Source organism: Nanorana parkeri, unplaced genomic scaffold, assembly GCF_000935625.1.
Source record: "Nanorana parkeri isolate BGI_ZX_2015 unplaced genomic scaffold, ASM93562v1 scaffold1134, whole genome shotgun sequence".
Lineage (NCBI taxonomy): Eukaryota > Metazoa > Chordata > Amphibia > Anura > Dicroglossidae > Nanorana > Nanorana parkeri.
The window spans coordinates 478971-495902 of NW_017307402.1; the positions used below are offsets into that span (position 1 = coordinate 478971).

The 16932-nt window shown below is 41.0% G+C and overlaps 1 protein-coding gene across 1 annotated transcript in view; it reads right to left on the reverse strand.

The window, feature by feature from the left end:
- Window positions 1-16932, reverse strand: part of STX18 (syntaxin 18) — a 122673-nt gene that overhangs the window by 47375 nt on the left and 58366 nt on the right. The window contains exons 2-3 of the mRNA XM_018568068.1: window positions 12211-12278; window positions 3975-4090 (exon numbers count right to left, since the gene is read on the reverse strand). Coding sequence (XP_018423570.1) covers window positions 3975-4090; window positions 12211-12278 — 184 coding nt within the window. The remainder of the gene's footprint in view (window positions 1-3974; window positions 4091-12210; window positions 12279-16932) is intronic.

The following is a 16932-nucleotide window of genomic DNA, read 5'->3' on the forward strand; positions in this document are numbered from 1 at the left end:
CTATCAACGTGATCAAGTGTAAGCCGGGGTGCTGCGCTTGGTTGTGTGTGATCCACCTTTTAATTGGTCTTTAAGTTGTGTGAAAATGTGAAAATATCACAAACTAAATAGAGTGCCACTGATCAAATCCTAATTGCGGCTGTATACTGAAAATACAAGTCGAAAAAAGGAAGGTAAATGTGTTCGTGAATAAATATTAAATATTATTAAATATTATGTTAACAATGTAAATATCGCAAGATATGTGTAGCATATGTAAATAAATAAAATATTGTCGTGTGGAAACAAGTTATATTGTGAATAATAAGGAGGGTTCTCCATCCATACTGGAGGCTGTCTAAACACCGCCGATGAGAGGAAGTGCAGCCTGACGGCAGGAGAGGGCAGAGAGACTATTATTGAAGAATTTTTCCCTCTGCGGACTCATCAATAGAACTATAAGTAAAAGACACTTGACTTCCAATGCTGCTCGGAGGAAAATAGTATCTTGCTGCTTACAATCCCCGATCATACACCTCTATATACACTATATTTTATTCACCTTTTATATCAGTAGATGTGTTTTTATAAGAATTTTGTGCACTTTGGCTTGTAGCTTTTGACTGGCCATACAAATAGTTTTTATTCCATTTTTATTCATATTTTTATTTTCTAATTTTTGATTGCCAGATGGAATAATTCACCCATTTACACATTTTTCAACCAGATTTTATTTATTTATTATTCACAATATAACTTGTTTCCACACGACAATATTTTATTTATTTACATATGCAACACATATCTTGCGATATTTACATTGTTAACATAATATTTAATATTTATTCACGAACACATTTACCTTCCTTTTTTCGACTTGTATTTTCAGTATACAGCCGCAATTAGGATTTGATCAGTGGCACTGTATTTAGTTTGTGATATTTTCACATTTTCACACAACTTAAAGACCAATTAAAAGGTGGATCACACACAACCAAGCGCAGCACCCCGGCTTACACAAAGAGGACTTGACGTTTAGGATTTTTGTAGAGCAAGTGTACCCTTTATTGCTTTAGTGTTAGGCCGATGTCACACTATTGATCCTGTTGCTAGTGACATTGCCAAGGGTACACAGGGCATAGCAGGGCAGTCAAACACTCACATGCTTATTTGTCCTGACTGGATGAGCAAGGCATCACTCTCTCACGGTTGACTTACCTTTAACGAGGGAGCGCCGCCTTACTCATCCAGCCAGCAAGGGAGCGAGGAGGCAAGCGTTCTATTTGCACTTTTAAGGGATCCTGTTGCTGGCAAGTTCTCACCAGAATCACTAGTGTGATGTAAAAGGAGTTTTTAGGTAAATGTGAGGCAGGAAAGGACAGGACTGCCCCACTTTTTTAATGTTTAATAGCTGAAGCACTCTGAAAAAGAAATAAAAAAGTATAGGCTGCAGAAATCTTTTTAAACCTGGGCTGCAGGAATTATATGTGGCAGATGATTAGTTGCTACTCACACCATTTTTTTTTCCAGGCTGAATAGTTACAGAATAGATTGGTTGATTGAGTAGTTGATTAACTGATTAGGTAGGCTATCACATTACAAGGTTTTTGTTAAATCCAAATCCTCTGACATAATTCCGTATGCAGAGGGCTTTGTGCATTATAATGGTTTAATTACTTTGTCACTGGGTTCATCAATACCTAGATGCCCAGGCTAAACCTAGCGGTGTCCCATATGTAACGGTTAAAGCTGATCTCCATGAATGATCTTTTATGCATACTTACATTGGTCCAGCTCGGCTCGATAAAAATATTCATATCTGATCCAGAAAGCGAAAGCCGCTGAAGATGCTAAAAATTCACTTTAGCTGGCGCTACAAAAAGTGATAGCTGGTCTCTTCCGGCTGCGGCTCCAGTGGCCTACCTTTTGCACACAGGGAGTCGCTTGCTCGCACTGCTGTCATTCAGAACACCTTATATGTTTTCATTGAATACATACAAGTCTTATTGGAAGAGTTGGAGATTGTTTCCATCATACACATCCAAACAGAGAACTACTTGTATCCATAAAAAAAAGGTGCTCCATGAATTGGCATGAATTGGCAGCATTGCAGAGTGAGCAACTCCACATCCTCAGTGTGCAGAGAGGAAGCCGCTGGAGACGCAAGAACAGCGCTGACTATATGTAGTGCAGACTACTACAGTGATTTTCAGCATCCCCAGTGGCCCTACAAGGATCAGATATGGGTACTTAGATTGAAATGTAAGTTTCCATAAAACATAATTCCTGGAGTTCCACTTTAACTCTCTGACTAATTTGCCTAGCTAAAAAAAAACAACAACATTTTTTAAAGGCTGTTATTTGGTATATTTACTAATTTCCTTGATTTGCCTGTATATTCTAAAATAGCAAAATTGTGCTTTAAGTGTGATTATTTAAGAAGCACAGATACGTCTGCCTCAATGTGTACTGACTACATCATGTGCGTGTTCTCTTTCCATGGCATTTATGTGAAATCAAACTTTCCACTAACATCTCCCAAGCGTATTAAGTGAATGTGGAATGGCAGTAAATGTGTGAATGAGGAACAGGCTGAGTTCATCAATAAATGGTTTCTCATTACTGCACCGCTACATGAGCGGAATACAGACGCCAGCACAGGAAACGGTACACTAGGTGCAGGTGACTGTATGACATTGTTATGGAAAATCATTCAGAAAACTGCAACCAAAATGACTTCAGATGGCCCTCTATCCCCGGATAACCCTGCCCTGTTCAATATTATAGTGTTCTCATAAAGTCTGAAGTGAAAGAATGGGAAAGCAAGCGCACTGACTAATGGTTGATGTTTAGGAAGGTTCTACAGCTAAGGCCATCTATTAAAGAACAAACTGAAGCATATAAAAAGCAGGAGATTGGTTGAAAGGTTTTGTCCCATTAAGAAAATGAAAGTGGACCTATCATAAAAATGAACACGCATGACATGCCATGACATGAATCAATAGATTACTACTATTTTGATTTTTAAAAAGCCCCTCATTCTTTTAGGCCTTGTTCACATGGGCAGCAGTCTCCACCGCCCTCTGAAGGCTTTATGGTTTTACTGTGACTTATAGCTGACATTTTATATTTTACCCACAGCATCACTTACTGGTAACATCTGCCACTGGTGGACAACAATGTAGATACAAAGATTCCCATTATCTTATCTCTGTTGTCCGGTGTTCACTGCGTACAACACTGAAACATGGAACCCAGCTCTTATTTCCAAGGTCGGTGCAGAAGATGTAGCTGACAGCGTTCCATGTAAACCCTCAATACCAGCAAGCCTTGGGTGGTCCGTCATTAGGTAAAGAGCAGCATTATTAATTCAACAGCTTTAATGGAATTGTGCAAACCTGCACTGTATGTCAAGCGGCTACTGAAATTAATTGTCCAACTGAAATGACTGGAAGATGAACATTTCAACGTGCAAATGATGACAGTGCAGTAAACTTGAAGCAAGGCAGCCTCAATACATGTTAGGCTGGCCTATACACCTGACTCTCAAAATACCTGAACAATCTGATTGGATGCAGGCATTGTTCAGGTGTTTTGGGAGCCAACGAGGCCCACTAGCAAGATACTGAAGCTTGGCCCACTAGCAAGATACTGAAGCTTGGCCCAGCGGGAGATTCCTCCATCCACACAGTTTAGTGTACATGGAGGAATCTGTTTTTTTCCATCTGACCATAGAAAATCTGCAGATAATCTATAGGGGTATGGCCAGCTTTAGTCATACCAACACAGATGTGAGACAGGCACTAGATGAGTATAGAGACTAATATACAGTGGCAATAGCAAATTGTAGACAAATAATATAGGTAAACAAAAACAGCAACAGAAAAAGAAGTAAAATTTGTCCCCCTGAAATTGCTCTGATCACCAAGTGATACAGCCACTGATTAGGGTCTTAAATTGGAATGGAGGAACTCTAGCCACACACTTTCACTAACCTTCTGTTCTCAGCTGCTGGATAGCATCAGAACAGGTTCTCATGAACGTCTGCGCATCCTGATCAATCTGATCGCGTTCTGTGTCAGTCATACGGGAATACTTTGAGGTCACATGACTGAAAAAGACAAATAAAACAAAGATCCTTAATCAAAGCATTGTGCAAGGCATAAAAAAGTAATGGCAAATCAGGATACAGTTTTAAAACAGGGAGTTCTTGAAATCACGAATATGTACTAGTTAGTGACACTAAACTCACTAAACCTTAAAAATACATTCAAGTACATTAACTATTAACAATAAGGTTATTTGTGTATCACTCGGCTGTAGATCCTCAAATCATCTCTGAATTGGTGCGGACATTGTGCTTCCTTCTGGAGGGTGGCTACTTTTGTCCCCCATGGTCTCTGTGTGTGCTGTAAAGTAGCCACTGCTCCAAGATCACTCCTGTGATGGACTACAATCTCACGTTTAGTTTACTAATTTGCATTGAGATTGTAGTCCATCACAGGAGTGAGCTTGGAGTGGTGACTACTTTACAACACACACGGGGAGGACATGGGACATAAGTAGCCTCCCTCCAGAAGTAAGGGCAGTGTCAGCACCAATCAGATCTACAGCCGAGTGATACACAAGTAACCTACATTTTTGTTAATAGTTAATGTTCTTGAATGTATTTTTAAGATTTAACTCTTGAGTTTAGCGTCACTGTATCATTTCTGTCCCTTTTTACATGAGCAAAGCAGGTAATATGCAGTCCAGGAAAAAAACTAAAAACTTTTGTTTGCCTAATCTACGATATCATGCTGCCTGATGGCAAAGTGCACATAATGTAATACAGACCTGCTAAGTTAGAACATAAGGAGGAGTGGATGCCTTTTAGGGGCATTAGAGGCAAGTCATGGGCTCTGGATGGGGACTGGCCATACAAAAAAAACGGCAGTACCTGTCTGCACCTTGGCACTTGCACTGAGCAGAATGCTATCCTCTGAGGTCAGACTACCTATATCCCACCTGTGCAAAGACTGTTAATGGTAGATAGGGGCAGCATGTGTGTCATTACTGTTGGCACTGGGCAGTGCAAATTGGCATCTGTACAAAACTAACCTGCAAGGAGGCAAACGCTCCATTAATCTCCATCTTAGAAGGTCACACAATTGTCTCGGTACCTTGTGATGTCTGTGAACCAATCACAATGATCACATGTGTAAACAATGATGGCCAGTGGAGGATCATTAAATATGGGTGTCGTATTTACTGACCCATTTTCTGTCTTGACGGAACACTGTTTAGTGCTAACCCGGCATTTATTCATAACTGAAGAGATAGTAAACATGAATGGGCACGTTTACCATCTCTTCGTTTGTGAATGAACAAGAAACGTTCTGTACAAAGTGCTCCCTTTTCAGTGTTAGTGGTGCGGCAGTGGCGATTGAGGGCTCTGTGTCCTAAATATGTTTCTCCATTTCAAATATCAAGGGTATGCTCAGACCCCAATAAAGCCCACAACAGTAAAAACATTAAATAAGAATAATTTCCCATTTACATCTGTGTAACTACTTACCGTGCATTGGGGTGTGCTGCATTTAAAATGCTCGTGCCCCTTTTACTGCTCTCCCGAGGGGGGGTCTGGTATGACTTTGTGGGGGAACCCCATGCTTTAAAAATATATATATATATAAATACAGGGTTAGCGCTGAACAGTGTTTGGTCAAGACAGCTATGTTTGGCTAAATCCTTCTGCTCCTTAGTGATCAACCCCCTAAAATGTTTCTTTCTGCCCGCTGTACTTCCAGTTCACAGAATACATGGTACTGTGTGAATGGCTAAGGGGAGACGAGGATGGAAATGCAGGCCAGAAGTAAAGCTACATTACATGTTGTTTTCACGGTTGGCATCTGTTCCAAACAGCAGGGAATCAGTGTACAGATCCCATGCTATATTGGAGTCACTTTTGTGACATCAGTTTTTTGTTTATCTCCATCTTGTAATGGAGGAAAAAAAAGGGACCCGTGTCAGTCTATGTGTAGGTGCGTCTATTTACATTCTTTTACCTCTATGAAAACTGAAAAGAAAATGTTCAGACCTAGTCAGACTCAGGTAATCAGATGTAAGCAGACATGCGTACCTTCGCATCCCTAGGCCCACAGACTAAAACTGAGCTTCCAATCTAATGATTGAGCTTCTAAAAAACTGACAGGTAGCTCTGATTAAAATGCTAGTGTAATAGGGGCCTAAAACTCACCTCTATAGGCAATGTAGTTTAATTTGTATCTATACTACTAGGCAATGATGAAGAAAGCTAGCCTTGAAGCAGACACACAGCATTTGCAGCCTGATGGCAGGTCAGCACAGTAATCAAGGTTATGACGCTTCATCAGATACATTTCAGAAATTGGAAATGGAAAATGTACGCTGCTAGCCCGGGATTAAAAAAGCAGCCTGATATTCTATATGTATAGATGAGCGAGAACTCTACAGTGATCTATAAAAACATCTTCATAACACAAGGCCCTCTGCTTCTCAGTGAGTGCGCACATCTGAATATCTCCTGCCGATTCTATGCCAGGTTACCCACATAAAACCAGACAGATCAGACACCCAAAGAGGAAATGCCACTTTAGAAGATTCACCGATACAGAACCTTGATCCAAAAAATGCCATTTACTTGAAGATAGGAAAAAAAGATCCATTTATAGTTTGCACTCGTTTTCTGAGCAGGCACATCAGTCAACTGTAAAATTAAATGTGATATAGGAGCAGTAAATGGCAGCATGAGAGATGAGAGCAGGAAGTTGGAAGATAGAAAAGAGGACTCAACACACCACAGGTGGAAACCTTTAGCCTTAAAGGGTCATTCCACACAAAACTGATTTTCAGTAATGGGCAGAATCTGGGATGCTGCATTAGGCTTTGTTTACTATGATAAAGGCAAAACCCTACACAAGGCACAGTAAAGTTACCAGGATTAAAGCAGTTATCAATTCCATTGCTCCATCATGCCGGATTTCTTCTACATCTGGAAAATATTCTTGACTTCTGGGCCGCTTGGATGTAAGCGCTGCAGATCTCATAAACCCCAGAGCTACGGAGTGGGAGGTGGAAACACAACCTTAGCACCGGGGTCCCTCTATGAGGCCTTCAGTGGTTACATGCGAGAGGCGCACAAGTACACCGGGAGCTATAATAATCCCAGCATATAACCAAACAGTTTACCATTCCTGGACCCTGTTGGAGAGATTTCTCACCACTTCCTGACAGGGCGGAAAGTGATAGTAATGATTTCCAATGAAGGAACAGACAAAATCAAAATGACATTTTTAGTAGAGTAGGGAAGGGTCAGACCTTCTGACAATGCATTTTTTGTTCCTGTCCTGGTGACAACCACTGCCAACATTTGTTTATGGGTGTAACAAAGACAGGAAGTTAGGGAAAGACTCTCTAATGGGGTCCGGGGCAACAGTAAAAATCTGACACAAAAGTGTAAACCTTACAATGAACGTCTCTTATTTTCTTCCTTTTGCTTGGCTAAATATGATTTATAAGGATGATTTATTTTAAAGCAGGACTCAGGCAAATTTTGTTTAACCCTTGCAGTAGGGCTAATCTGCCGTTTACAAGCGGTAGCTGTCACCCGTTCAAGTTAATGATCGGGTGACAGCCACTGCATTTAAACGCCAAAACAACACATGTGATCGTATGTGATGGATAGCTGCTGCAGAGTGTGCTGTCCCTTGTGATCTTGTACTGGACAGGAAGTTCAGGGAAGCTCAGCTGAGAGAGATCGAACTGTTTGGAAACATGATGACTGTAAGGGTTTGGGCAAAAATTTAAATAAATACTTTGCTGTGCACTGTATATTTGTTCTCTCTGGATTAATTATTGAAAAAAAGACAGAGTTTAAGGGAGAATTACGAGGCGAGTGATTTTCACTCAGCCTCATAATCTGAGCCGACCTGTGACAATGAAACTGTCACAGGTTGGCTCAGTAGATCGGGAAGTGAGCGAACACATACCGTCGCTCGCTCACTTCTCGATCTATCCCTGCAGAGAGCCGTGACTGTCACTCACGGCTCCCTGCAGGGATTCCCCCCTCCCCGCTCCGATCCTCCAGCGCTGACTTGCGAAATGGACGGGGGAGGGCACAGCTGGCTCTGCCTCTGGATAGAGAGACGCAGCTGTCAATCCCGCAGCTGGGTGGATCCAGACAGTATTGTCGCGATCTGTCCCGGCTGCGGCGTCTCAGTATACCGCAAGCTGTACTGAGCTTTGGGTCACGAGAGGACGCTTGTTTGTGTTCTCCCCTGACCCTTAGGAGAACTATGGGGAAAAGCACTGACCCCATAGTTCTCCTTTCATACACTTGTGCTCATAAGTTTACATACCCCGGCCGAATTTATGATTTGGTGGCCATTTTTCAGAGAATATGAATGATAACACGAAAACCTGTCACTCATGGGTAGTGTTTGGCTGAAGCCATTTATTATCAATCAACTGTGTTTACTCTTTTCCAATCATAATGACAACAGAAGCTACCCAAATGACCCTGATCAAAAGTTTACATACCCTGGTGATTTTGGCCTGATAACATGCACACAGGTTGACACAAAGGGGTGTGAATGGCTATTAAAGGGAACCATCCTCACCTGTGATCTGTTTGCATGTAATCATTGTGTGTGTATAAAAGGCCAATGAGTTTCTGGCCTCCTGACAGACCGTTGCATCGTTCATCCAGTGCTGCACTGACGTGTCTGGATTCTGAGTCATGGGGAAAGCAAAAGAATTGTCAAAGGACCTGCGGGAAAAGGTAGTTGAACTGTATAAAACAGGAAAGGGATATAAAAAGATATCCAAGGAATTGAGAATGCCAATCAGCAGTGTTCAAACTCTAATCAAGAAGTGGAACATGAGGGGTTCTGTTGAAACCAAACCACGGTCAGGTAGACCAACTAAACTGTCAGCCACAAATGCCAGGAAAATTGTTTGGGATGCAAAGAAAAACCCACAAATAACTTCAGGTGAAATACAGGACACTCTGATAACATGTGGTGTGGCTGTTGCAAGATGCACAATAAGGAGGCACTCAAAGAAAGATGGGCTGCATGGTCGAGTCGTCAGAAGAAAGCCATTACTACGCAAATGCCACAAAGTATCTCGCTTACAATACGCCAAACAGCACAGAGACAAGCCTCAAACCTTCTGGCACAAAGTCATTTGGAGCAATGAGACCAAAATTGAGCTTTTTTGGCCACAACCATAAACGCTACATTTGGAGAGGAGTCAGCAAGGCCTATGATGAAAAGTACACCATTCCTACTGTGACACACGGAGGTGGATCGCTGATGTTTTGGGGATGTGTGAGCTACAAAAGGCACAGGAAAGTTGGTCAGAATTGATGGCACGATGAATGCAGTATGTTATCAAAAGATACTGGAGGACAATTTGCATGCATGAGCCCGGAAGCTGCGCATGGGACGTACTTGGACATTCCAACATGACAATGATCCTAAACACAAGGCCAAGTCGATCTGTCATTGGCTACAGCAGAATAAAGTGAAGGTTCTGGAGTGCCCATCTCAATCTCAATATCATTGAGCAACTCTGGGGAGATCTCAAACGTGCCGTTCATGCAAGACAGCCCAAGAATGTACAGGACCTGGAGGCTTTTTGCCAGGAAAAATGGGCAGTTTTACCACCTGAGAAGATAAAGAGCCTCATCCACACATACCACAAAAGACTTCAAGCCGACATTGATGTTAAAGGGGGCAACACACCGTATTAAGACCTAGGGTATGTAAACTTTTGATCACTACTTTTGATCACTACCCATGAGTGACAGAAAGGTTTTCGTGTTATCATTCATATTCTCTGAAAAATGGCCAGGAAATCATAAATTCTGCCAGGGTATGTAAACTTATGAGCACAACTGTATTACCTTAACGGTCAAGCAAGTTCACCACCATTGTCCTCTCTTGACATGACCAGATTCATTTTAAGGGGAGGGACTGTGACGCTGGGGTTGCCTGCACACCAACGTTTCACAGAGTTAAAGCTCATTCTCCCTGCTAGGAGGACGGCTCCAGCTCTGACTCAGCAGGGGGTGGGTTGGACCTCTGCAGAGAGACCACTGCTTTTACACAGAGAGAAAAGGTCTTCTCTGCAACATGCAAGCAGGGAACAGACTTTTCTACTCCTGCTGTGACCGCTTCTAAAGAAAACAAACTTTTGCACACCTTTTATTTGATGCACTTGTATTAAGTGCAATTAAATTGGAAGTTGAGTTGAAGCAGGGTTGGCACAAGCAACACATTACTCTAGCCATGTGGTCTAGAAGATCAGATACATTGCATATACACAGCTCTTCTTGCTTCATATATTTGTGGAAGGGAACAAAATGTATTTAGGAGTTCTCTCACTCTAGTTCTTTTATAAGTAAACAGACTCCATACTGTGCCATGCAAAGTGCCCAACAGTTTTTTGATCTCTCGGGTCCATGCTGTGTTTATGGCAACATTTCAATACATAGGACTTTTCTGGATAGCACATCATGGCTGGGATAAAGAAGTTAAATATCTACACAAAAATATTCTCCATAAAGCATAAGCTGATCTGCAAAAAATCATAAATGGCATTTATCTTGTTCTTAGAAACAGCAGAATTCTTATGTACATGTTGTGGCAGCACACTCTGCTGTGCAATGTTAGGAAGTACAACGGACAAGGAATTTCCTGTATCCAATTAACAAGGTAAAGAATGTTTCAAAACAATGTACAAATCATTCAGTTATCACATTAACTTAAAATGAATGATATATAAACAATATAATCTACTCAATCCCAGTCCTGAATGACTGCATTTTAACCAGACTTTGATGACACAATCTGAGGACTGAAAAAACAAACTTCAATCTCCCCTAATAAGAACATATTTAAAGTGACACTAAAATGCTTTGACATACCTCAACAACTTGCTGACCGGGGTGTTAAACCACCTTCCTGTCCAGGACATTTTTCAGTATTCAGCGCTGCGGTACTTTGACTGAAATTTATTCCGTCATGCAACGCTGTACTTAAATGAATTGTATATCTTTTTTGGGGGATACATAGAGCTTTCTTTTGGTGATATTTAATCACCACTGGTTTTTTTTTTTTACAATAAAAAGAAAAGAGTACCGAACATTTTGAAAAAAACCCCCACAAAACGTTTTTCCTACATTATCTTATGAAACCTTTATTATTACCCAATTTTTTTGTAAAACATAAAAGACGGGGTCACGTCGGTTAAATAGACACCAAACACGTCAAGCCTTAAAATTGGCCATACCCAGAATTGGCCATAGGCGACACTTTATCAATTTAACGTTAACAGTCATTGATGGCCCTAGAATAACTGCTCGCACTCTGATGTTTGCAGTGATATGTATGATGTGCAGCATAATGGTCGTTTTCGACGTGGGCACACCTGATGCATGCCTAGAGGTGCCCTATGGTCCCAGTCAGTGTCAACCCCTCAACTATAGTGTGAATGGAGCCTCCAAGGACAACACAACAGATGTCAGAAGATCCTTATGATCTGTAGCATTTGGGTTTCCACAAAACAGCATTACACAAGGAGAGACTGGCTCTCTTGTTTGCAGTTTCCAAAGCAAGCAAGTCTCTTGGATTGGGGTCAGCCTGACTTTGTGTCCAGGAGAGCAGTGAGACATGGGGGAGTTTAGTAGACCAAAAAGGCAAGTGTAGATGAGCAAGCAGTAGGCATGTACTAAATGTGAGATTGCAGTCCGTCATTAGAGCGAGCTTGGAGCGGTGGCTTCTTTACAACAGACACAGAGACCATGGGGAACAAAAGGAGCCACCCTCCAGAAGGAAGGACAGTGTCAGCACCAATTCAGAGATGATTTGAGGATCTACAGCCGAGTGATACACAAATTTGATACATTTTTGTTAAAAGTTAATGGGGGAAATTTATCAAAACTGGAGCAGGCAAAATCTGGAGCAGCTGTGCACGGCAACCAATCAGCTTCTCTCTTTGGTTTGTTGTTAAGATTTGAAAATCAAAGAGAGAAGCTGATTGATTGCCATGCACAGCTGCTCCAGTTTTGATAAATTCCCCTCAATGTATTTTTAAGATTTAACGTCTGAGTTTAGTGTCACAATATGTATTCAAAATAGCCAACGTTTCCCTTACTGAAAAAAAAAAGAAAATGACAAAAATCATTTTACATTAAAGAGTGCTGACCTGCAGGCATTGATATAGTCCTTCCTGTGCTCCAGGAGAAAATCCTTTAGTTTCCCAATGTTACTGATCTGAACAAAGACAAAACACACAGAACATTGATTTAATATATATCTTGCACATTAGCAGTGTTTATACATACCAAACAAAAAGTGAATAATTTCTAGGATTATGTCCCAACAAACAAAAACAATACTCAACACTCCTAATGTAGCAAAGAACAACAAAAGCAACAAATGGTTGTCAAGAAATTACATCAGATTGTACAAAATGCATCAATCAGCAAGACCTGATTCTACAAAGGAGAAGAAATATGGGGCTACTATTGCTGACCTTCCCAGAATGTCATGCTTCAATGCTTTCGGGGGCACTGACCGTAAGCAAGCAAGTCAGAATTTTTGTCTTCAGATGTGCATGCTTGCTCAAGGAAAAAGGGTAAACAGTACTTTAGTACAGCTACCCTTCTTTAAATGATGATGATTATTATATAGGACCTATATTGCACCAACAGTTTCCGCAGCGCTTTACAATATCTAAACGATATTACAGTTACTATACAAGTCAAGACAAGATGGTAAGGAGGGCCCTGCCTGTGAGAGCTTACAATCTAAAAGGGAGGGGGACATGAGGAGGTAGCTGTGTGGGAATGAATTGTTTGAGAAAGTGATAGTTCAGTGGTTAGGTTGAGGCTAAATAACCACACACACCTCCCTACTCCTTGTTTACTATGGGTGGCGGATGGCCTACCCTGCTCCTTGTTTACTATGGGTGGTGGGTGGTCTACCTACTCCTTGTTTACTATGGGTGGTGGGTGGCCTACCCTACTCCTTGTTTACTATGGGTGGTGGGTGGCCTACCCTACTCCTTGTTTACTATGGGTGGTGGGTGGCCTACCCTACTCCTTGTTTCTATGGGTGGTGGGTGGCCTACCCTACTCCTTGTTTCTATGGGTGGTGGGTGGCCTACCCTACTCCTTGTTTACTAAAGGTGGGGGATGGCATTTCCATTGAAATGCATGGGGATTCTATCGCGCATGCTGCCCATAAGGGAGACTCTCTTTAGTGAGAAGGCCGTGTGGCTCCCAACAGGCTACACAATGAAGATCTACAATTAGTGGGGACAGGTAAGTTTAGGAATTGGGGGGAGAGGGGATTATTTAAAGAAGGATTCAGCATTATCTATGCGTAGAGCTGTAGCTTTATTGGAGAACCATCTTAAAAACATTGCATCTGGTTACGGAAATTGCGTCCTTTTTCCAGCAATACACTACTAGTGGGGCGGACACAATACACCAGACCTACAGTGTCGTGGTAAAAAACAATATCTGCATTAGGAAGTCCAGACCCGCTGAGTCCGGTGAGGAACAACAGTGAAATCGGAAACTCCATTCATATAACGCATTAAAATTGACTGTAATGAATGTTAATTATATTGCAGAGGTGTGTTTTTTGACATGAAGCCATTTTTGTTGGTCAGTATAAAAAAAACAAACTGAATCCACTGTGATTTAATGTTCTATAACAACAAAACCAAAGTTTCACTGTTTGATGGAACTGCACTTTGGGTTTCCTCTGGCAACATTCTACATGTTTCCAATGAATGGGTTGAAAAACTAAAGCAAATACAAACAAAGAGCCACTAAAGCAATAGGAATTTTTCATACAGAAACTGTAAAGATGTAACAAAATACCTGACCATTAGATGGCACCAAAACACAAAACATCAACACTTACTTTTTCATTCCATGTCTTTACAATTACATACCGACTATACTCCCCACTTCTTAAAAGAAACTTACACTGAGAAGAATATGGAGGCTGCCATAGTTGTACTCCTTTATGACACCATCATAATGATCACAATAGATGCCACTTTCCACGCACACACATAGGATGAGAGTTGCCAAACCAGGTTGTTTTTAGTTAGACTGGCTTGTAGTAGTACATTCACTTATGTTATTTTGAAATAAAGAATTGCTCTTATTTTATCCATTTCAGTTACCTTTCATGTTGAGTTCCATACACAACAGTAAACATGCCCCTAGACATCAGATGACATTTATCTACGGAGCAACCAAGGGCATGCCCCAAAAAATTGAAGTAGGACAGATACAGCTGCCTACATACTGTGTATATTGTTTTTGCATTTAGATACACTTTAACTGAAACACTACATTTATTTATAGATGCACATTGCATAATAACAATACAACCAGCAAAGGTTTCCAAAAAGAATCTTTAATGCCAGTCCAGATATAATTCTGCCAGTCTCTTTCATCTTCCACTAAAAGTGAATTGGACATTTGGAAGATGGAGGGAGACGTGCAGTTTTATTATTTTTAAACAATACCTTCAGGTCAGGATGTCTGATGTGAAGCAATCAATACAAAAATCACAGTATTTATACTCTGTGGGATCACTGCCATTTGTGAACACACCAAACAGCTTCTTTTTTTTTTCTTGCTGCCTGCAGGTTAAGGAGGAAGAGCTGCTTTGCTAAGGGTATCTACAGTAATTTTATTGTTTATCTCATGGAGGCTGATAGTAAATAGGGAACTATAATGTTTTCATCATTCTATGTCTAAGAATTCTTCTCTTTCAGTTATTTTGATAGTTTGTTTAGAAAGTTTGGCTACAATTTAGTCGTTAAAATAATCCTATAGTGTTTTGGGAAGTCCTAAGATCTCATCTCTTGGGAAGTCCTAAGATCTCATCTCTTGGGAAGTCCTAAGATCTCATCTCTTGGGAAGTCCTAAGATCTCATCTCTTGGGAAGTCCTAAGATCTCATCTCTTGGGAAGTCCTAAGATCTCATCTCTTGGGAAGTCCTAAGATCTCATCTCTTGGGAAGTCCTAAGATCTCATCTCTTGGGAAGTCCTAAGATCTCATCTCTTGGGAAGTCCTAAGATCTCATCTCTTGGGAAGTCCTAAGATCTCATCTCTTGGGAAGTCCTAAGATCTCATCTCTTGGGAAGTCCTAAGATCTCATCTCTTGGGAAGTCCTAAGATCTCATCTCTTGGGAAGTCCTAGGATCTCATCTCTTGGGAAGTCCTAAGATCTCATCTCTTGGGAAGTCCTAAGATCTCATCTCTTGGGAAGTCCTAAGATCTCATCTCTTGGGAAGTCCTAGGATCTCATCTCTTGGGAAGTCCTAGGATCTCATCTCTTGGGAAGTCCTAGGATCTCATCTCTTGGGAAGTCCTAGGATCTCATCTCTTGGGAAGTCCTAGGATCTCATCTCTTGGGAAGTCCTAGGATCTCATCTCTTGGGAAGTCCTAGGATCTCATCTCTTGGGAAGTCCTAGGATCTCATCTCTTGGGAAGTCCTAGGATCTCATCTCTTGGGAAGTCCTAGGATCTCATCTCTTGGGAATTCCTAGGATCTCATCTCTTTATCTCCATATTAGTTTGGGGTCAATGCCTCAAATTCTTGAAGCGAAAATGGTCAGCATGACAGCCAGGCAATCAGTATTTTTCAGAAAGTAGTTGGCAATGCCATCAAGTGCATTTGACTGAGACAGACTTACACGAAGAGAGTCAGACTCTGCCAAAGTAAAGCTACATTTTTCATATGTATACCTATTCAGTAATTTAAAGCTGAATTATAAGATGATATAAAGATACACATTAAAGAAGTATTGAACTCCCATTTTTTTTTCAATAATTAACCTGGATCAAACAAATATACATTGCCCAGCAAAGCATTGCTTTACATTTTTTGCCAAAGCACTTACACAGTCATCATGCTTCTGAACAGCTCCAACTCTCTCAGCTCCACTTCCCTGAACTTATTCTGCAGCACAAGATCACAAGGGACACATCAGTCTCCAGCAGCTGTCCATCTACTAGCTTGGAGAAGCGAGAGCAGGAGATTCGCTTGCTTTGCTGTGCCTGTGTGTTTGTGGAGACACACACAGCTTACTAGCACACACAAGGGTGGCTCCATAGGACACTGCAAGAGAAAGGAGCCACCCAAAAAACAGGATATCAGGGCCGGTGCTCAGGGGACCAGCTGATTCTACAGGAAACTAAATCTTTCAAACATCAAGAAGCAGCATCCATTGTAAGTGAATTAAGCATTTGAAATAGATTAAAACCCTTAAGTCTTTAATATCACTTTAATGCAGCTCTGTAATCATGAATACATAATTATTAGAGGTGCACTGAAATAGAAATGTAAAAACCGAAACAAAATCGAAATGGAAAAAATTGTCAGGCCGAAACCGATACCGAAAATGTTTTTATTTTAATTTGTTTTTTTTAAATAAATTATTATACAGGATTCATATAGCTCCAACAGTTTGTGCATCGCTGTACAATATAAAGGAAGACATTACAGTTATAATACAATTCAAGACAAGATGGTTAGAAGGACCCTGCTCAAGAGAGCTTACAATCTAAAAGGAAGAGGCCAGTGATACAAAGGATGGTAGCTGTGTGGGGATAAGACTGAATGTGTGTCCCAGTTGTGTCGGGTTCTCTGTAACCTTTCACTAAACGCAGATCATCAAACCCAGTGCCCATTAGTCTCTGCGCTTAAACTGCTACAGCCACAGAGAAAATAAATAACATTTTCTAAGCCTCGGCTCCGTCTGAAATTCAGTAGTCCTGTAAGAGCCGCAAATTAAAAGAAGGGAGGGGAAAGTGCGGAAGTGGTAATTGCAATGTGTTTTCTTGGTCAATTAGACTGTACTTTCTCAATTCACAAAAGAAAATCCACTGTAT